The sequence below is a fragment of the Cetorhinus maximus genome, chromosome 11 (assembly GCF_964194155.1).
Source record: "Cetorhinus maximus chromosome 11, sCetMax3.hap1.1, whole genome shotgun sequence".
NCBI classification, from domain to species: Eukaryota; Metazoa; Chordata; class Chondrichthyes; order Lamniformes; family Cetorhinidae; genus Cetorhinus; species Cetorhinus maximus.
In genome coordinates, this window is record NC_135889.1 from 43,300,811 (window position 1) to 43,323,326 (window position 22,516).

Sequence of the window (22,516 nt, forward strand, 5' to 3'; positions counted from 1 at the left end):
AGAATTGCTAAAGGTTCAAACATTGGAATTTCAGTCTGTAGAGATCTAATGCTGAGCCTTAAACACTAGATGTTAATTATGTATCCACAGCTTCACACTTCCCTCTCTACAACCTTCTCCAGCTCTACAGTCCTCCAGAGATCACCAGATACCTCCAATTCTGGCCCGTTAAACATGCCCAATTTTCACTGCTCCGCCACGGGCAAGCTATGCGTTCAGCTGCCGAGGCCTCAAGGTCTCGGATTCCCTCCCTAAAATGCCCGCCTCGCACCTCTTTTAAAACCCTACTTAAATTCTACCTCCTTCACTTAAGTTTTTGTTCATCTATCTTAATAACGCCTTAAATGGATCAGTGCCAAATTTGGTCCTATAATGCTCCTGTGAAGGGCCTTAGGGCACTTTACTCATGTAAAGACGCTATATAATAAACAGAGATATAGAAAATCAATGGCCAAGATTACCATTTAAAAAAAAACCACGGGGGGAGACAAAAGTGAGACGCTAATTGACGTTGCCTGTAAGGTTGTCGCTATTGTAAAGACGCGTGAACTGACAGTAAAGATCATCGGCCTCTTGGGTTTGTGCCAATCACGAGGCGCAGGTTGAAAAAAAAAAGGCATTTTCATCAAGAACCGTGAAGCAATGACTGCCGATCCACCAACACCTTTTGGATGTACTGTGTGTCGTATTTAAGGAATAATAGTCCCTATACAAAGTTTTAATGACACGTCCAACTGTAAAAAAAGAAAAACACAGGTTAAATATTCCAGAAAGAAAACGGCATCCGCTAAGCAATGTGAGGGTATTTCAGTTTTTTGCATGGCCGCAGTTCCGACGGTTTTTGCAAAAACTGATGCAACTTTCAGTGACCACCTGCAATGCTCTCACTGAGCACAACAGAATCAAACTAGGATAGCGAGGTAACAGCTACGTGGATGGAATAAATGCATAGATGATTGGGGCGGGAAAGAAACGTTGCAAATGCCCAGCAGCTCAGCCGCCATCTACTGGGCACAACACAGATTGCGGGTCGAGGCTCCGTCCCAAACGTCACCGAACCCACCCCTAGGTTGGCCATCAAGCTATTTCCGGTTTTGCTTCAAAATGACAACTTTATTTTAACTCTTTTAGAGTCCACCAAATAAACTAAATTAACAAAATGAGGGATAAAATAAACACAGCCCCTAAATTAGGGTAACTGAAAAAGCCAAAGACAAAATTTAAAGGAAACTTACAAACATCAAACCAAAATGTGATTAAGAGGGTCAATAAAGCACCCCAGTCCCCGCGGTGCCCACCGGTCACAGAAGGCCTCGACGATGCCAGCAGACACCACGTGCTCCCTTTCCAGGGACACCCGGCCGCGAATGTAGCCGCAGAAGAGAGGCAGGCAGTCGGGTCAGACGACCCCCTTGATTGCCCGCTGCCTGGACCTGTTAATGGCCAACTTGGCCAGGCCCAGGAGCAGGTTCACAAGGAGGTCCTCCTCCCTCCCCACCCCGGCTGCCTGTAGATCAGGAGCGTGGGACGGAAGTGCAAACAAAACATTAATAAAAGGTTCTTTAAATAACTGAAAAGGGAATGCAGCCTACAACACCCTATGTAAATATGGTCCACGGACTCCACAAGACTGCAAAAAGGGCAGGTATATTGGGAGTCCGTCAACTGACACATCCTACAATTGTGTGGGACTGCTGCATCTAACACCCTCCACCCCAGGTCCCCGATGGAAAGCGGGAGGGGTCCTCTGCTGCTGGATGGCAACAAGGCACGCCAGGGAGCGTCCAGGCAGTGGGCAAGGAAGTGAAGGGTGTGCAGCAGCCCATACAGGAAACCCCTCCGCGCTATGCTAAAAGGCACAGGGAACATTTCCACGAAGCGGCTCAGGTTGGGAAGTACCAGCTCCCGAGGGAGGATTCGGGGCTTGGGACCAATGTGGAATTCTGAGAACAAACAGGGGCATGCTCAGATGGAAGCATCTTTACTTTAGAAGAACACACACTGAATATGCATGTCAGCTGCTGTTCACTCATCATTACACTTCCCTCAACTTAGAGGAAGAAGCAATTCATTAGTAAAACTGGCATATGTATTGTGGAATGGGTGGGGGGTGGTGGTGAGGAAACAGTTAAAAAAAAGTGGGTGCTTTGTATTTATAAATTCACAACAGGGTAGGAGACATCTAGCAGTAACTAATGACTTCAGCATTACTATCTGTACCCTTTCAAGATCAGCTCCATAGAAGAGTGCGCATTCTGTTGCTAATAATATTGCACTTCAACCCAACTCAGAGCAGCTAAAGTATGAAATGCTTTCATTTCTTACAGTAGGATATATTGACTCCATATTGTTCACATTCATTGTACTTTGGCCAGTGATGTCCCCTTATTAATCGTTAACAATTTGAACCTATAATCCAGGCCCTTCAAATAGGAAGATGCTGCAATACTCCATCCAAGGATCTTCAAGTAGTATTGAATTAAAGACCATTATATATGGAAACAAAATGGAACCAGTTCTTCAAATCTTTGCATAAACTACCATCTACAGTCATTTCATTTGAATGACTACACTATCACTTCCTGAAATTTGTTCCATTCGTATCCTGAATATGAATAAAGGCACTAGCCCCTACACACAAATGATAAAAAGTTGTTTTTTTTTTACAAACCCAGAATACATTATATTAGATTCATCAGCATCTCAAAAAATATCAGCAGTTTGCACACATACTGGCAGATCTATATACATCCACAACACATACTTTCTGCTTCACATAGTCCTCTGTATCCCACATACATCTTAATGTCACATACATATTGTAATAGGTAGGACAATTCTCCTGAAACATTCCAAACCTGGTTTCAGTCAGTTTCCCCAACTTCCAGAAGTGATCATAGTGCTTGCTTTGTTATGTATGGTATAATTATAGCAACATTTTTTTTAAAAAAAAGCACCATCCATAATTTGCACAAGTGCCTTTGTCAACTCCTAGCAAAAGTGCATTAAAGATATTACAAATACAGAAAGCCTCCCCAATTGATTCAGTGAGCTGAAATATATTTTTTATTCATGAGATGTGGACATCACTGGCAAGGCCGGCATTTGTTGCCCATCCCTAATTTCCCTTGAACTAAGTGGAGTGGTTTGCTAGGCCATTTCAGAGGACAGTTAAGAGTCAACTACATTGCTGTGGGACTGCAGCCACATGTAGGACATTAGTGAACCAGATGAGTTTTTACAACAGTCAACAATGATTTCATGGTCACCATTACTGAAACTAGTTTTTAATTCCAGATTTATTAATTGAATTTAAATTCCACCAGCTGCTGTGGTGGGATTTGAATCCATCTCCCCAGAGCATTAGCCTGGGCCTCTGGATTACTAGTCCAGTGACACATATTGACCAGAAGAAGCCCAAGCTTTGATTCCCACTCCCAAATCACAGATTTCAGATACAGCAAGAACTGGAGCATGACAAGGCATCTTAACAGTTTTGGATAAGGCTGATCATAAAAGACAAAACTGCTACATATCCTACTCCCAAGTACAGTCTAGCAGCCCTGATGGAAGTCAGCAGTGTGTAGAATTAAGCTGTTTGCTAGGTATGCAGAACAGCCAGTTGGGGAAGGTAGCAGAAGCCATAGCACCAAACTCAGTGCAGAGCAGCAGAAATGGAAATTAATATACACCATATAACATCTAAACCTCCATGCCTTAAGCACTATAACTTAGTAATTCTGAATTAATTGGGCACTACAATATATTTACTTTGAGGGGCTTCCTGACTAAACCTACATTGTAAAGCAAAATGCTAATCATTTAAGTGTTAAAAATCAAGCTGGTACATATTAGCCAGCACTTAAACTTTTGCTTATGAAGAATGCACAATAGTTATTTATCAAGTCATATTAGAATTTTCATTTCTGATCACTACAGCAATTCAGAAAGTCAATTTGCTGTAATGCATCAGTATAACAGATTAATTAGTTTTTAAAAAGGAAAACACTAAAAATTCACCCAAATCTAACTTTTAAGCAATTTCAACTGTTGGCTTTTCCATCATGCCAATTTCCCCAACCACCCCACCAGATGTTCCACAACTTCCATTGAAAATTATTTCCACCATCCTTGCTGTAGACTTCAGCTGCTCTACATTTAACATTTGTTGATATGGATATTATGAGCAGTCTGAAAAGGCTGTTACTAGTCCCTGTACAGCACTAAGTGAAGGATTTTTATTAACCCAGAACTACAGATTGATAAGTAAAATAACACACTTGAGGTTTGATGCATACTTCTGTGCAAATAGGTACAAAAGAACAAGCCTGAACTTGCATAATACCTTTTGCATTTTCAGGACAGCCAATGAGGTACTTTTGAACTGTGGTTGCAATTGTAATTTAGGCAAGTGTGGTAGCTAATTCACAGTAAAGATCCTACAGACAGACAATGAAATGCTGGTGTGAGACAAATGCTGGATAGGACACTGGAATAACTTTTCTGCTCCTCTTCAAAAATGGTGCAACAGGGATTTTTACATTCACCCAAGGGAGACAGTCTTGACCTCAATTTAACATCTCAGCTGAAAGACTGTAGCAATCAGGATACTCCAGCAGTAGTTTGAACACATGATTACACTATCTAGAGTAGGGCTTGGATCATAGCTTAAAACTGGGCAGAATGAAGGCAGTGAGACAGGCAGCTTGGATTGGAAGGAAAAAATAAATTTCTTAGCTAAGCATGCTGTAATGTCTAAGCATAGTACATTTTGCATCTTCATTGATGCCTGCTTGGACACAAGTTTAAAATGTGAAAATAGGCATGTTAAATCTGACCTAGAAAATGAGCAGTTACACATTCAGTGACAAACATTTGAGGCAATAATAGTAAGAACCTTCCTGTCAGTTCAGGTCCAATGTTAGACTGCATAGGCACCTATTACTGCAGTATATTGCTCCATGTTATAAAAGATGCCCAAAAGAGAAAATGAAGTTTCAGAATACCTTTCCTTTTGTGCTTTGAACTATGGCTATTCTCCACAACCACCAACCCCCGCCACCCCAACCAGTGGCATTTCCTCTGAACCATCCCCTCCCCAACATATTAAAAAGGGATTTATTATAGATAAGGTAACAGATGCCAGCTACCTTGTGTTCTTAAGTGACCATTCCTCAATTTATTGCTGCAAGCTACTCAATGAAGCACAGTTGGACAGGATATTCCAACCAAGCTCCATCCCGTACTCCTCCAGCAAGAGTCATTGCTCAGCAGCCAGGAGCAGGAGGCCTGTAATTTTTCCCTCTCTAAGCCGGGGAAACAAACCAGTTGTATCATCAGACTGCCACTCTGGCTGGATTAGAGGCTAAAGGTGAAACCTGAGATTGCTCGCTAGAAATGAACTGTAAAGAATGAGGCAACAGCTTTTTCAATCTCATTGTAGCCTCATGACAACTTCCTGCAATGCCATTATAAAGCACTTGAAGAAACAATCCTTTGTAAATTTAGTATAGGATACATGAGCAAGATTCAACTTAACACTCCTGATGACAGTAAAGGTGACATAATACCTTTCACTACATGCTATCAGTAATTTAATGATTTTATTGACATTTTTAACCTAAAATTAACTTATCCCCCACTGCTCTCAACACAATCACCTCTACTTTCACAACTCATTTTCAGACCATAAAGTTTTGTGCAGGTTGAACACTGCAAGACACCTCAGCTATTGAGGCAATGTTTTACAGTTCAAAACCCCACCTTAAATGAAGAACAGGGCTAAAACAAAACAATACATACAAACTCAGTTATGTAAAAATAAAAGTGCATCAAGTGGGTTCAAGTAGGGTGTAGAGTTGAACAAGGCTGGTATATACATATGGCACATATCATCTTTTGAATGCTCTACGTGGGTCTCTTCCATTGCTAACAGTGCCGACAGCTGCAGATCCTTGAGCTAGAGTCATCTGTGGCTGACTTATTGGTCCCCGTCCATTGCTTCTTCCACCACCTACAAAGTTAGGGTTCTGTTGCTGCTGATGATTATTGCTTGATGGGGGAAGTCCCCCTTGCAATGGCCCACTTTGTGAGCCATTTCCTAAACAAAAATGATTAACAAAATCCTTGACATTAATGCTTGAAAATACTGTACATTTTAAACAATTCAATTCAACATTAAAAGAACAAGCTCCCATGTCATATAGGTATACTAAGGACATGATAGCTGGGCACTTGGGGGAAAAAAAAAAAATCACAATATGTTTAGACAGGCACTTTTATGAAAGAAAAGCTTGACTGACAAATCTATTGGTTATTTTGAGGATGTAACTAGAAGGATAAACCAGTGGATGTAGTATATCTGGATATTCAGAAGGCATTCAATGAAGTGCTGCACACAAGCTTATTCCACAACATTGGAGGTAATATACTAGCATAGACTAAGGACTGGTTAATGACAGAACAGCAGAAGTAGGTCATTTGAGATGGCAGGGTATAAGTAGTGGGATGATGCAAGGATCGGTGCTGGGGCCTCAGCTATTTACAATCTATATCCATGACTTAGATGAGGGGAACAAGTGCAATATATCCAAGTTTGCTGACAATACAAATCTGTGGGGGGAAGACAGACTGCAAAGGGCTATAGATTGGTTTAGTGATGAACAAGGTGGCAGACAGTAGAATGTGAGGAAATATGAAATCATCCATTTCTGGTAAGAAAAGCAAAATAAGGGAAGATGCTGAAAGGCTGTTCTCCCAGGCTGGAGAGTCTAGAACTAGGGGACTTAATTTCAGGTTAAGGGGTAAGGCATTTAGGACTGAGATGAGGATACATTTATTCATTCATTCATTCAAAGGGTTGAAAGTCTTTGGAATTCTCTACCCCAGAGTACTGTGGATACTCAATTGATGAGTATATTCAAAAGACTGAGATAAGATTTTTGGGCACTAAGGATATGGGGACAGCGGGAAAGTGGAGTTGATGTAGAAGGTCATGAACTTATTGAATGACAGAGCAGGCTTGATAGGCCATGGAACCTATTTGCACTTTAATAGCATATATTATGTTACTAAATACATACATTCTACTCATGTTTGTCACTACAAAAGTGAAGCAATGGTTGAGTGATTTCAAGGAGAATTACATTTTCACAATTAAACAGTTTAACATATTATGAAGAGGGCATTGGCAGCATCAAGAAAATGTTCACTTGTTAATGTTATATAAAACTTACCACATCCAACCTGACAAACCAAATGTTGTACAGAACAAAATTATACTGTTTTATATGCAGGCAAACAAATACCTAACAGAATCTCAACAGCTTCAAGTTAGCACAACTACAGGTTGTCCAAAGTGTTTTACAGTCAATGGATTACTTTTTTTTTAAAAAGTGTCATAATTGTTGTAACGCAGGAAATACAGCAGCCAATTTCTGCACAGCATGCACCCACAAACAACAATGTAATAATGACCAGATAATTTTGTGATGTTGACAGAGGAATAAATATTAGTCAGGGGGGTAACCCTCCACTTCTGTCAAAGCATTGCCAAGGGATCTTTTACACCCAAGGCCTCAGTTTAACGTCTCATCTGAAAGGCAACATTGCAGCACTTACTCAGCACTGCACGGGGCGTCAGCCTTGATTTTTGTGCTCAAATCCTGAAGTGGTACTTGTACCCACAATATTGTGACTCAAGAGGTGAGAGTACTCCATGCACCTTGGCAGGAGGAGGAAAAATTGAGCTTACATGACAGATTGCTCTGTCTTGTCCCCACTTAAATTCAGGTAGTTTTAGTGGTCACAAAACACTTCAAGTATCACTGTTCTACTTTAATGGCACTGAACAGAGGACAGTCATGGTACACAAAAATTTACCTCAACTCCTGATAATAGGACAACCTACCAAGTTTGTACTCTCCTCCTTCCCATGGCAGTAACAATCTGAAGGCTTCTTTAACTGTCCTAGCTTTGGCATTATTAAAAATTGTCAAATGTGTTATTTTCCATAGCAAGTCATTTACATGACTCTTTCATAAAGCTTTACCTAAACCGGTTGATTAAATGTCATTAAAAGTGAACTCTACAGATCCTAAGGTTCAGTGACCAGGACCATGAGACCAGGGGCTAGTCTATCTGAAAGCTTCACAATCAGTAGACAAAGCATTAAAGTTTACCATACAACCAAAACAGTGCAGCAGGGTTTCTACAACATTCTTGTTGTCACTTTGGTGGAAGCTGAAGTCAAATAATACACCTTTGGTTTCCTTTGATCTTTCAAAGTTATGGCAGGAGATTGGAATAAACTTGTGTCATTTAAAAATTAACAGGGGGCAGGGAATGACTCCAAGTATTTATCTCATGGCATCGATTCAGGGACAGCTGCAGAAATCATGTTTATGAAATGTCAGCTACTGTGGCTACCAAATGTTCACTGGCCTTGGGCAATTTTACATAATTTCAAAATTTATGTACAAAATGTATTTAATCTTTTCACAGCTCAGGACAGTGAGCATTTGTGAACTGAATTTCCATGGGATGCTCCAGAAGCCCAAATGCAATGCACTGACTCATTTCTCCCCACCCACTCCCAAGACACTTGTTTAAAGTCATCAGCAAGCAGCATGCTTGAATAAAGAGGGCATCACAACTAAATCTAATCCTCTTGTTTAGATTTAGGAACAGGATCAGAATTGAGTCATTGAGGCATCCAATTTAATCCCACACACCTTTTCCCCCCATCTCAAAACAATCAAGGCAATTTGTCATTTCCCCTCTAGTTTTTGCCAATTATTTCAAATCTGTGCCCTCTAGTTAACAACCCACTTGCAAGAGGAAATAGTTCTCCTGACTTGCTCTACCAAAACCCCACAATTTTGAATGCCCTTATCCCCTTAACCAAGGAGAACAATCCTAGTTTCTCCAGTCTCACCCATACAACTGAACTCCCTCATGCTGGGCACCATCCTGATAAACTTCCTCTGTAACCTCTCCAGAGCTTTAACACCCTTCCCAAGGTGTGATGCCCAAAATTGGACCATACTCTAGCTCACTTGTTAAGCTTCAGCTAAAGATTTAGCATAACTTCCCGTTTCTGTATTCAATGCCCCCATTTACAAAGTTAAGTATCCCATTTATTTCCTCAACACATACTACACTACCTTCAGCAATCAACTTATTTGAATCAAATAACTTAACCAAGTTAGTCAGACAATTGGGGTCTTCAATTAGTTCCATTTCCCCCACTCTGCCCCCATAACCTTGCAAGTCCCTAAAGTTCCAAATTCCTTTCCAAACCTTTCATCTCCATTAGGCAGCAAGTTCCAGATCATTACCACTAGCTGCATAAAGTCTTCCTCACATTTCCTCTCCCCCACCCCCCACCCCCCAGTATCTCTTGCACAGAACCTTAAGTCTGTGTACCATCAGCTAACAGGAACAGCTTGTCTACCAGATCTAAACCTTACAATTTTGTACACCTCTATCAATCTCCCCTCAACCCCATTTGCTCTAAGGAAAACAACCCCAGCTTCTCTAACTAAAATCCCCAAAATCATTCTGGTAAATCTCCTCTGCACCTTCTCAAGAAGCCCCACATCCCTCCTAAAGCAAGACAACCAGAACTGGGCACAATTTGCTTTTTGCTGCCAAACCAGAGCTTTATCAATGTCTAGCAGAACTTCCCTACTTTTATACTCGATGCCTCTATTTAAGACAGCCAAGGTCTCATATGCTTAGCTAACTACTCTCTTAATATGCCCTGTCACATTGAAAGATTTAGACACATGAAATTCCAGTTCCCTCTGTCCCTGCACACTTTAAAACAGTCTATATTGCCTCTCCCTATCCCTTCTGCCAAAATACATTACCTCACACTTCTCTATTAAATTCCATCTGCCTCTTATCTGCCCATTCAGCTAGCCGATGTCCTGTTGCAGTCGACAGGTATGCTCTTCACTGTCAGCCACACTTCCAAGTTTAGTATCACCAGCAAATTCTGAAATTTTACTGTTTTCAAATATCCATCATTTATTTATTCATATCAAAAAAAGCATTGGTCCAAACACTTAATTGGAAAACATGACAATCTACCATTTTCTAGTCTGAAAAACCACCATTTACTATAACTTGTGTTTTCAGTCCTTAATTCTTTTATCCAAGCTGACTCTGACCCGATTCAATGTGCCTCAACTTTGTTCAATAGCTTTTCATGTGCTTTGACAAACTTTAAAATCCATAGACAACCTCCATTCCTTCCCCTTCAAAAAATTCTATTAAATATTTTAATAAGTAGAAGTTACGTTAAGATATACTTTCCATTGCTTTGTTTACCAAGAATAAATATTTTAGGAGCAAAAATATGCATTTTAGCACAGATGGAAAGCCTTCCTGCAGAACAGGTCACAATCACTCATTGCCTCTGTTCTGTTTAAAATTCAGAGAATGACAGGCTGAAAGAGGAAATGAACAAGCATGGACACTGCAGTGATCATACACAAGTATGTCCGTTTTATTCAAGAGTGATCTGCATTACCAGCTTACCTGTTTGCATCTGTCCATTTGTAGCCAGCTGACTAGGAGGAGAATTGTTTCTATGTTCACTTTGTGCCTTGATAAAACATTTAAATATTAAATGAAAGAACAGTATCATAGAGACAATGAGGAATAAAAGCTCCACAATAAAAAGTTGATTATACATTGAATTAAATTAATATCCCCCATATTTTTAAAGTTAAGAAATGAGGACCATTATGCCAAGAAAACATGCTTTCAACAGTCCTAATGCCACTTACAACTTTGTTTGTTTGGTTCAGCTGGTTGAGGTAGTCTGGATTTGGTTCACTAAAGTTGGGTACTTCTGAATATACCATACAAAACCTAACAGCAAAGTAAAGAAAACATTAAAATGTTACACTCAAGTGAAATATATATCAATTCTTTTAATAATTTGAAAATGTAGTTGTGAAAATAGATGAAAGGGAGCAAGCTGGAGTTGCAAAGAATGATATAACTACACTCCTGTGCCACCAGCAGTTGATGTATGGACCAGAAAGGGAATGAGGAGACAAAACATCTCCAGACCACTGTGACAAAACATGATCAGAGAAGCACTGAAAGCAGCACAATAGTTCAGCACCTCCACTACCTCCAGAGCCCTGTATGGCTAGAATTAGTGAGGATTATTAAAATGGCCAGGTGTCACTTCCAAGCATCAGGTCAGACATGTTCTCAGCAACACAGCCATATACACACCAGTCACCTCCTGCACCTCATTCATTTATGCCATTGTCCCATCTCTACCTCCTCCACTACTCTGAATTTGCTAGGAGACAATGGGAGCAGGAACATTTTACTTGTATAATTTGTAATCTGAAGTAGTGACGAAATATGTACTTCATTTAAAAACTGCCAAAGATGCATTATCACAATTATGTCAAAAAGAATTCAATACTTAAAAAGTAGAGCTTCATTTCACTTGAACAGCTTCATTTTATCAATACTCCCACGGCCAAGTTGTGTTCTCTGCTGCGGTGGGGTAGGCGGGGAAACAACTGCTGAAATCCCAAACATAATCCCTAAATCCATCAGCATTCGCACAGACCAAGTCAAAGTCCACGATAGCTGCTTTATATATTATGGGCAAGGCTATTGGTTCAGGGTCCACAGGAGAAAATTATGAATCATGTAATGTGATCCCAACACCAATGGAGAAAAAGGGATTGCTACTTGTCTGATGTTATATTACTAGCCTTGCCTTTTACACAAAATCTCCATTAATTAGATGTACTTCTAAAAATTTGAAAGTCAAGTCAGCTTCTTAAAAAGAGCCATAAATGTAAAATTAATCAAAACAATTAAAGCCACAATTGCTCTGTGCTGACCAGGCATAATCAAGACACATTTATCTCCTGTTGTGGCTGATGTAAAAAAGCATTTAAAGTGCCACATAAAAAGGTTATGCACAACACAAGAGCTTATGGTTTGGGGATAATATGAGCATGGATAAGGGATTAGCTAGCTAACAAAACAGTCGGGATAAATGTGTCATTTTCAGCTTGGCCAACTAACTAATGCAGTGCTGCAGGGGTCAGTGCTGGGGCCTCAACTATTTAATCTATATCAATGACTTGGATGAAGGGGCTGAGTGCATTGTAGCCAAATTTGCTGACAATACAATGATAGGTGGAGAAGCAAGTTGAGGAAGACAGTTTGTAAAGGGATAGATAGGTGAAGTGAGTGGGCAAAATTTTGGCAGATGGAGTATCTCATTCTCTGCCTGAAGGAAGGTCCTTGGCAATTATTTGCCAAACCACAGCAAAGAGCTGTGATTTTTTTATTTAAACTATGGGTGGGGCACGAAGGCAGGCTCCAATTCTACCTCAGCCTGAAATGAATTGAATCCCATGCTGTTGGCATTAATCACACCAGCTGTCTGTCCAATTAAGCTAGTCAGACCTCCAGATGAGGGGGAAAATATTAGGTTATCTACTTTGGCAGGAATAATAGAAAAGCAAGCTATTTAAATGGAGGACTACAGAATGCTGCAGTACAGAAGGACCTGGGCATCCTTGTACAAGAAACATTTAGCATGCTTGGGCAGTAAGTAATTCGAAAGGTAAATGAAATGTTAGCCTTTATTGCAGGGAGATCGAAGTAGGGAAGTCTTGCTACATCTGTACAGGGCATTGGCAAGACCCGTTACATTCTTCTCTTTGACATAAGCGTACCAATCATATGACAAGGATTGGTAATACAATAATATGGGTTCTTTATTTGAAGCTAAGACTATACAGATAAAGTTAACTTGGAGGCTAAGTATAGTACATCTGATCTCTACTGCTGGTGCTTGGTCATCTGACAAGTCATGTCACAAATCACATCCTGTCGAGGTGGTAGTAATTGCCAGCGGTTTATATGCCCCCTTAAAAGTACATATACCTCATGTCATAAAACCACACCTAGAGTACTGTGTACAGTCTGTCTATTTGAGGGATATACTTGCATTGGAGGCTGTTCAGAGGTTCACTAGATTGATTCATGAGATGATGCCATTGTCTTATGAGGAAGGTTGAGGGTATATTCATTGGAATTTAGAAGAATGAGGGGCGTTCTGATTGAAGCATACAAGATTCTGAGGGGACTTGACAGGGTAAGTGCTTAATGTTCCCCTCATGGGGGCAAAGTGCTTTGGAGTTTGAGTCACTGAATATATTCAGGGCCAAGTTAGCCAGGTTTTTGAACTGGGGGGGGGGGCGCGTGTGTGCGTCTCAAAGGTTACAGGGAATTGGCAAGAATGTGGAGTTGAGGCAACACCATATGAGCACCGATCTTACTGAATGGCAGAGCAGGCTTGAGGGGCTGCCTTCTCTGGCTCCTATTTCTTAGGTCATATTCTTAATATTTTGTTGCATAGAATTCCCTTGTGAAACAATAAGCAAGCTTAAGCCTTTCTTCTCACAGCCAAGCTGATTTTCCTTTAGTCTCAAAAACCGATTGCAAACACTCAACAGCAGGACGACTGTGGGGAACAAAGTGTGCTGAAACAGTTCTTCAGTCTCAAATCTCTCCCATTCCAAATCCCTTTCCTGAAGACACCAACACTATTGGGGTACAACCTCAAAGGTAACCACCACACTACCCATGTGGTTATGATACACACCAGAGCTATAAGCGAATGATGTCAGGCTGACTGTGGAGAGCATCCACAGTACATAAGGATGAATTTGAGTAGCTATTTTCCTTGGATTTCCTTATGTTGTGTCATCATACTTACTCTCCTATTTTTTGAAGATCACCACCTCTCCCAGTGTACAGCGTCAGGCAATTTTTCCACATTGAAGCGTAACTGAACAAGAAAGGTCATGAAGAAAAAGGTTGGTAAATTATATATAAAAAACAGATATGCCATACAATTAAGGAAAACACTTTGCAAAGCCTTTTCTATTTAGTGATGCTGCTGAGAAGCCAATAACCAAAATAAAATACTTTTGCCACTACAATGTGTATGCAGTAACATAATCAAGTGCATAATATTACCACCTCCTGCCACAGGATGGCAGGATGGTCTAATCCAAAGACTCCAAAGTACCATCAGTGCCACCTCACAGCACAGGCCTAGTCTTGCTTTTTTCAAAAATCCTCTCAAAATACAACTTCAAGAGAACCAGAGAGGTGTGGAAAAATCTATCCAAGAACAGGGGTTTCCAGACCTTGACCCCAAAAAGGGGTTTGTTTGAAGCACAAGCTGTAACCTCCATCGAATAAAAAAAATGCGATGCTTTCAGGACAACATTGGGTATGGAATATTATTGCACGCTTAATAAAGTAGCCTTTAACTTCAATTGAGCAGCTAAACAGCACATCTCCAGACAGCAAATTTAAATTGAGGCACTTCTTAGGGAAGATACTGCAGCTGTCAGCCCCATCTACATTTTCATTAAAACCTTAACATTGCTGAAACACTTGCTAGCACCTTATACAGCCAAAGACTCAAAATAGAAGACACACATTTTGGTTTCATATTCTACATTCACAAACCCATAAACAAGCTTCTGAATGTGCATAATGTCTTGACAGTCTGTTGAAACATGTTTCCCAATAGCAATGAATACAAATTGATGAATAAACACTAGAGTTTTTAAGACAGCCATCCAAAATAACTGGAAACAGGTCTACAGAATTGCCATGTCAGTCAATAACTTCATTACTTCAAACTGACATTTTTGTGCTGACCAATGTATGGATGAATTGGTTGGGCCAAATGGCTGTTTCTGTGCAACATATCCTATGTAAATCTGACGTAAACTGCCCATAAAAGGGAACACTACTTTTGGCATCCAATGTCCTAAAGATTAGGAAAATTTGTTGCCAGTCGTTTAGAAGATATAATGCCTTACCACAAGATGCTGTGGATAAGCATTTGAAAAGTAGGAAACAGGAACAGGTCAAGGTTTAGAGTGAATAGGCTGTTATTAAGAAACTAGCACCAGAATAGGTAGATTGGACCACAGGGTAGCTTCCTATATTGTAACTACGGTGAACTCTCCCTTCAGTGGCTAAAAGTGGAATACAAAACCACCAGCACCCTCAGGTGGTCATTCTTCAGGCATGCACTCTGGAGTCAATGGGAAATTCACTCAGGGGTCAGAGTCATCTTGTTCTTGACCAATTGCGGCACGCAACTTAAAGTTTGAACATCAGGCCGGGTATTCCCTTTACCTTTAAAATACTGAAGGCATTTATATAGAAAACAGAAGCAATTTTTTGCTTTCTAGGCTTTTAACTCTTTGTACTTTTAAATCACCTACTCATCAGATCAGTTATAGTTTGTGTTTCAGCAGCCTCAAGAATTTTGTACCATATACAGCAATCTCACTGTCAGATATATAGGAGTCGACACTGTAAACTCAAATAGTTAGTTTCACTTGGAATTTGAAAAAGCAACATCAGGTACAAGTTAAACCTACTACAGGTCCACATTTGACCAAATAATTAAATCATAGCATTCTAAAAATTATAAACCCTAAATCAAATATGCACATGGTACAAATATACACAATCTACCACTACTTTTTTTTGCATATATGTATTACCTGATACTTCATTACCTTCTAAACCCAAAGTTCAGTTAAGCACAATTAGGCTATAAACCTTCCTCCAAATGTTGACAGATGTACCTCCACCCTCATAGCAAGATCAGCTGAAACACCTACAAATCTGTAATGATCACAGTGCTGATCAATGAAGAATCTTTGTTTACTTTTGAAGAACTTTGAAAATATACAGCAGAAATACAAACAAATGATTAATTATTCATTCATGGGACGTGGACATCACTGGCTAGGCCAGTATTTATTGCAGATCCCCTAATTGCCCTTGGAGGTGGTGGTGCTGAGCTGCCTTGAACTGCTGCAGCCCATTTGGTATAGATACACCAAGTGCTGTAAGGGAGAGAATTCCAGGATTTTGACCCAGCAGTGATGTAATAGCAATATATTTCCAAGTCAGGATGGTGAGACACTTGGAGGGTAACTTCCAGGTGGTGGTATTCCCATGTATCTGCTGCCCTCGTCTTTCTAGATGGTAGTCATCATGGGTCTGGAAGGTGCTTGACAAGTTCCTGCAGTGTATCTCGTAGATGTCACATGCTTCTATCACTGTCAGTGGTGGAGGGGGTGAATGTTTGTGGATGGGTTGCCAATCAAGTGGGCTTTGTCCTGGATGGTGTCAAGCTTGTGTTGTTGGAAATGCACTCATCCAGGCAAGTGGAGAGCATTCCCTCACACCCATGACTTGGCAAGCATGTTAAAATTCCCCTCTTCCCAACAGTAGAATAAAGTGTGACTTCCATCAAAAACTGGTCTAGAAATGGAGCTCTGGTCATTAAAAGTCCAACAGAATTTTGTTCTACTCCAAACTAGAGAATCAAAAGTATTAATCACCCTTTTTAAACCATGTAGCTTTTTTTTTGTGCTTGAAAAACTGCCAAACATCAGGAAGACAAATGTCAAACTGAAGGGCAGTGAGATAGGAAACAATGTGACTTGTTAACAGGCGTGTGTAAACCACACACACTCAACAAATGACGTCAGGAACAATCATTTCCTGCTTCTCCCACACATCTTCCCTCATGCTAAGAGATTTGGCCTTCCCCATTCAGGTTAAAAAAGGGTGAAAGCAGAAACAAAAACCCTACACACCATTTTTCAGATTAGTACAGGAGAACAATCCTTAATGCTGACATGGACACCACTGGTGTGGAACCTGCCAGACTTGCATTGCAGTGACTCAATGGTACTAGAACAAAAAAAAAACTGAACATATGCAGCTGATTTAAAGTTGCTGTTATTGAATGACATATAATTTCTCCATGACCCATCATAAGCTAAACCTCCAATGATAAAGATGTAGGACCCTACAAGTAAAAGCACTGGTTTATACAGATACAATGATGGAGGGGAAAATGACCCACAGCTCCATTCAGCCTATGCTGTGATGCTATGTTCACTACTATATGCACTCCACTTGAAAGGCTCAAAACCCTGGGAGACACAAAGCCCAGGCTAATTGGGTGGGGGTGGGGGAGGAGGGGAGGGGGCTCATTGCTGCTCAAATGATGACCTCTGCAGCAAGGCAAATCACAAAGGATTCTTTTGCTCCTAGACAAAGAGCTTTTTCATCATTTTTACAAAAAGAGGACTGTATTAAATCTATATATATGCACAGGGCTCTGATTATCACTGCAGTGATAGCTGGTGCTTTCACATTTATGCAAACAGCTGTAGTCTAAACTCATCTGCCAATATTTTATATTAGAAAGACAAAGCAGCTGGTTGAGAAATATAATTCTCATGAAGTTAAAAACAAGTCAGAACAAGACCCTGGCAAATGTTTGTCTGATGGCCAATTATTCAACTCTAAGGCAGAACAAATTTGTCCTGGAAACCTCCAGTACTGGAAGTAAATCAGACAGTGCAAATCAACTTGAGAAATTATTTGTTTGCCTCACTGATCTGACAGAATATCGAAATGCTTAACCAGGAGGTTGTCGTTTGATCATCTATATCACACATTCATCTGAAATTCACCTCCAAATGCAACAGATTTATATTCCAGCATGTATTCATTCAGGATAGGTTTTAGGTTTCAATTTCCTTAACTTCTATCACCGACTGAATTTATTGTCGAGTACTGAGCCCCAGAATTCTCCATACCAGGGGCCAAACATTACAGAGCAGCTTCTTCCACTCAACTTTTACAGTTTCAGTTGCAAGAAAAGCTTCAGTACTCTTGTGTTTCAGGAACGGACGATGCACTTGTTTGGCATACTGGTCTTTCACATCTGTATCCTGGGTTTGGTTGAACTCACTTATTCACAAATTCTCTTTTACTATACAAAAGTTTCATGTGAAGTGTGCTTGCAGTCTCAATAGTTTAGCTATAGGACTCCGCACAAACCATTAACGTTCAGTACATATTGACAACCTCAGGGATATAAAGATTAGTGTTGTGAAACCAAATGGGGATTTTACTCAAGTTCATTTTAACAATTCTGAATCTTCACTTATTTAAAACAAGTTTGTATAGTGCATTTCATGCAATTCATTGCAAGATACTTTGTAGGAAATCAAAACACTAACTGGGAGAAAAATGTTATAGGAAGTGGCCATAGGTACAAAAAAAATCATGGAGAGTTAGAAAGGCAGAGGATTCAGAGTGCCAGACATGATGGGTGGAGGCTCTGCCATAGATAGTAGAGTGCAAGAAGGCAGCATACATAGATCAGTAACAAAATTGAAAAATAAGTGCCACAACTTAAAGATTGAAAAGACAGGGTGAAAATTGGATGGCTTCCATCTTACCAGGGAAGAAGCTTTTGTTCAGCCAAGATATAAGACAGGCAGCAATTCAAGGTGGCAGAAGTTACGGCCCAAATCTTGTTGGAAAAATAAGACTTGAAGTTCACAATGCAAACCAATATTAATGTAGAAACCAGCCAACCAGTTCAGGCAGAATTGCAAATAGCCATAACATGTTAGTTTGTTCCACAGGTTGCTTCACACAAGCAGCATTGCATCTTCAGCCTCCATTTTTTTGGGAACTTGCAGGATTTGCACAAACAAATTAAACACATGGCAGAAAGTTAAAGATGGTACTTAACAGCGCATGTACCCTTTAACTATATAGTAATTCCAGCCAACCCCTCAGCTCAGAAAAGCTGTTTGAAATGTTGAATCTCATTTCTCCATGTGGTAAGTTCTTCAATTTAAAAAATGCTAAGTTAATTTCTTACTTTTCCTTTGTCTCAATCTAATCTTTTGTTCCTTCTCTTTCTGTACACAATTTGATTAATTCACCCTCCATTTGTTACTCCTGTTTCTTTCTCAGTCATATCTCTGTTAATGAGATAGACCTTTGGTCCCATCATTCACTGAGATCCTAGGTACCCCTTGCCCTCACTATGCTGTTGTCAGCGTGAATTTCCAGCAACTTAAAGGTGACTGGTGCAGATTCCCACTCCAGCAAGATTTGAACCCTTGAATCAAAGTTAGTGGTGGGAGATAATTACACATCAGTAAACATGGAAGTCTGTGTTTATAATATCAAGAGCAGCATAGAGTCAAGGGAGAGGCTTAGTAGTATCACCTCTAGCATAATGAAATAAGAGAAGCCATCACTTGGGATGTTATTTTCTACATTGGGAGATGTAGGAATGGGACCAGGATAGGACACTGACACAGGCAGACCACATATGAGTCATGGGAGTGGAGCCATGGAGAAGTTGAACATGGGACTGCACACATCAAATATTGAAGGGTATGGCACAGCCACCAGATTGAGGGGATTCAATAAGAGTGCTGCCAGAGATGCATAAGGAGTTAGGTGATGTGTGACAAGGACTTAAGTAAAAGATTAGAATGTGCTAGCATATCTACCATCACCATGCTCCTCAAAAAACCCTTGACCCCACCGTCCTTGCAAACCACTGTCCCATCTCCAGCTTCATTTAAGTTCTTGTATTGTCACCTCCCAAATCCATGCCCTCTTTGAATCCCTGCAGTCAGGTTTCTTCCCCTGCCTCAGTACTGAAACAGCTCTTACCAAAGTCCTAAATGACATCCTATGTGACTGTGACAAAGGTAAACTTTCCCTCCTTGTCCTTTCACATGGCTAACCACACCGTCCTCTAATGCCTCCCCAGTCATCCAACTAGCTCTCACCTAGTTCAATTCTTATCTAAATCATAGCCAGAGAATCAATTGGAATGACTTCTCTTCCTGCTCCCACATCATTACCTCTGATGTCTCCCCCTCCCCACCCCACAAGGGTCCCCTCCTATTTGTCATCTACATGCTGCCCCACGACATCCAAAAGCATAGCATTAATTTTCACATGTACGCTGATAACCCAGCTCTGCCTCATAACCACCAATGTTGCTCAATTATCAGACTCCTTACCTGACATCCAGTACTCGACTTTATTATCTCTGTACTTGACTATCCAACACATTCCTGGCTGGTCTCCCTCATTCTACCCTCTAAATTTGAGATCATCCAAAACTCTGCTGCATGTGTCTTAACTCACACCAGTTCCCCTATCACCCATGTTCACTGACTTACATTACAACTACCAGTCAAGCAACATTTTGATTTTAAAATTTATCCTTTTTTCAAATCCCTCCCCATCTCTTAATCTCCTACAGTCCTACAACCCTCCAAGATATCTGCACTTCTCTAATTTTAATCACTCCATCAGTGGATACACCTTCAGTTGCCTAGGCCCCAAGCTCTGGAATTCCCTCCCTGCACCTCTTTACCTTTTTCTCCTTTTAAAGATAAAATTGAAATCCTACCTCTTTAACAAAGCCTTTGGTCATCTGACCTAATATCTCATGTGGCTCAGTGTCATTCTTCATTTTATAATGCACGTGTGAAGTACCTTGGAATGGTCAATTACATTAAAGGAGCTTTGTAAATATAAGTTATTGTTGTAGCAGTTGGAGGAACAGATCAAGATGAGCAAGATTCACAACATGGCATATTAAGCCACAGTTCAGCTCCCAAAATAACCCTGTTATTAAGCATGAAGCTGTATGACTAAACCTAGTTTGAGTAGACTAATCACAGCCACTGGCAGTAAAAGAATAAATTACCCTCAATACCCAAGTTAGGACAGGGTAAGTAGGAAAGCAAGATCACTTGGCATTGTTCAGTTGTAGGCCATTAGCAGCCTAACTTAATGATCGAGTTGTCATTGGAAATTCCTATGATTATACAAGTCAATGTCATATGGTCAAATTTCTAAACATTTGGAAACCTACTTCATGTTTATTTTACATGGGGGTCCATTCTATTCCAACATCTGAAAGGGACTCTCCATTCTGGAAGGAGTCATATCGTTCTTAGACCTTATTACTCAGCCAGCAATATGACACCTCACCCCACTGGGCACAGATAAACCTGCAACACCTTTATTAAACCAGGCAGGATTTATCAGTGATCGCGTTGCCATTTTAAAATAGTACTTTTTTGACGTTTCCCGAGTTACCATTGCGGCTCAATTTCCCTTCTGGTTTTCAACCGTTAATTTTTTTTCATGTATACACACAAACATCTAAGGATACTGACAAGCTGTGTTATTCAGGCACACGCTATGCCAGTAGTCACTTGGCCACATTCGACGTACCCTCTCGTCAAGCGAATGATATCCCCGGGTTGTATTAGACCTCCAACCTCATCCCACACTGAAATTGTGATGCTGCCAGTTTTATCGGCTACTTTGCACGACCTCACTTCATGTCCATCTTTAGTTTTGGTAACTCGACCTGCACAGAGAGCGAATAAAAACCTATAATTAGTTCCAGTAACGTACATTCATAAACCTGTCTAGAAACGGATGCACTTAACTGCACCAGAAGTAAAACTCACTGATAAAAGAAAATTGAAGGCGTCGCTTTGACAGGAAGCTGACCTGTACCTCGCTAGCACTTTAAGGGGTTTTAAACTGGCTTGGTTCACTTCCCACCGATTTTTTAAAACTCCACGATCATGCTTCCAGCGTGTCTTGGGTTTTTAGTAAACTTACATAGAGACCTTCTGTCATTATTTAAACGAAAACATGGTAACTTATTTCTGTTGTTTCAGGGCTGGAGCCCCTACCTAACTTACCTATTTCCAGAACAATAAAGATGACATTTAAATTTTTCATTCCTGGCTTAATGTCTTTTACAAATGCGTATGTGTCGTTGGTCATGCTCATGGTGATTGGGAAAATTTGCGGGCAGACAGCGCAACACAAAGCATCACTCGGGGAGGGGAAAGCCTCGCTGGCTGGAGTCCCGGCTCGGTGTGCGGGAAGCTGGCTACTGATGCCCCTCTTCTCACAGAGAGACAAAAAAATGCAACTTCCGCAGATTACAAGTCCCTTTGGTGACACTTCTAGTTAATACTTCCTCCTGACTCAAAAAACCCGGTGGCTTCCGAAAAATTAAGTCAGGGATTTGTATTTTAAAACAAAAACGAAAACTAAACCTCCAGCTTTTCCCCTAATAACTCCCACGCTATTTTTTTGTTGCAGCGATGAAGCAAACTCTTGCTCACACATACAGGGATATGTATAGATATACACACACTCTCTCTCTCTCTCTAACTCTCATCTCGGAACTGGCAATAACTTATTTTTAATTAGCTGATTAAAATCATGATTAAGCCCCGTGATCAGAATAAATGAGCCGCGAAGCTGTTTGACTGCGCCCTGTTCCTAATGTAGGCTGCCTTTTCGTCCTACTGCCCAGCTTCAACCTAACCTCCAACTCTCACACAAAAGCCCACACTACGCAAACATGCGCTCCCAGCGCCTTTTATAGGCCCACCGGCGCATTTACGGCGGTCGTGAAACGTCCCCGTCGCTACGTAACACCCCACCCCTCGGAAAAGGAGGGACAGATAGCGGCAATCTCTTACTGACTATTGAATATTTTGTCCTGACATCAACTCCATTGGCATTGCGTCTT

At 40.6% G+C, this 22,516-nt stretch overlaps 1 protein-coding gene across 2 annotated transcripts; it reads right to left on the reverse strand.

Annotated features, from left to right (window-relative positions):
- Positions 1-656: 656 nt before the first annotated feature.
- nabp1a (nucleic acid binding protein 1a) lies at positions 657-22,333 on the reverse strand. 2 transcript variants are annotated; one of them, XR_013577945.1, is made up of 7 exons: positions 21,672-22,333; positions 21,190-21,328; positions 13,778-13,849; positions 10,797-10,881; positions 10,546-10,612; positions 5,803-6,100; positions 657-734 (listed from the first exon to the last, which is right to left on the reverse strand). XR_013577945.1 is itself a non-coding variant. In XM_078551855.1 (6 exons), exons 1-6 carry the CDS (start codon positions 21,760-21,762, stop codon positions 5,892-5,894), a joined length of 663 nt encoding a protein of 220 aa, XP_078407981.1. In that variant the 5' UTR covers positions 21,763-22,333; the 3' UTR covers positions 3,044-5,891. The 2 variants fall into 2 exon arrangements, 1 of the variants encoding a protein (XP_078407981.1); XM_078551855.1 differs by lacking the exon at positions 657-734 and having other exon boundaries at positions 3,044-6,100.
- Between the last annotated feature and the right edge of the window lie 183 nt (positions 22,334-22,516).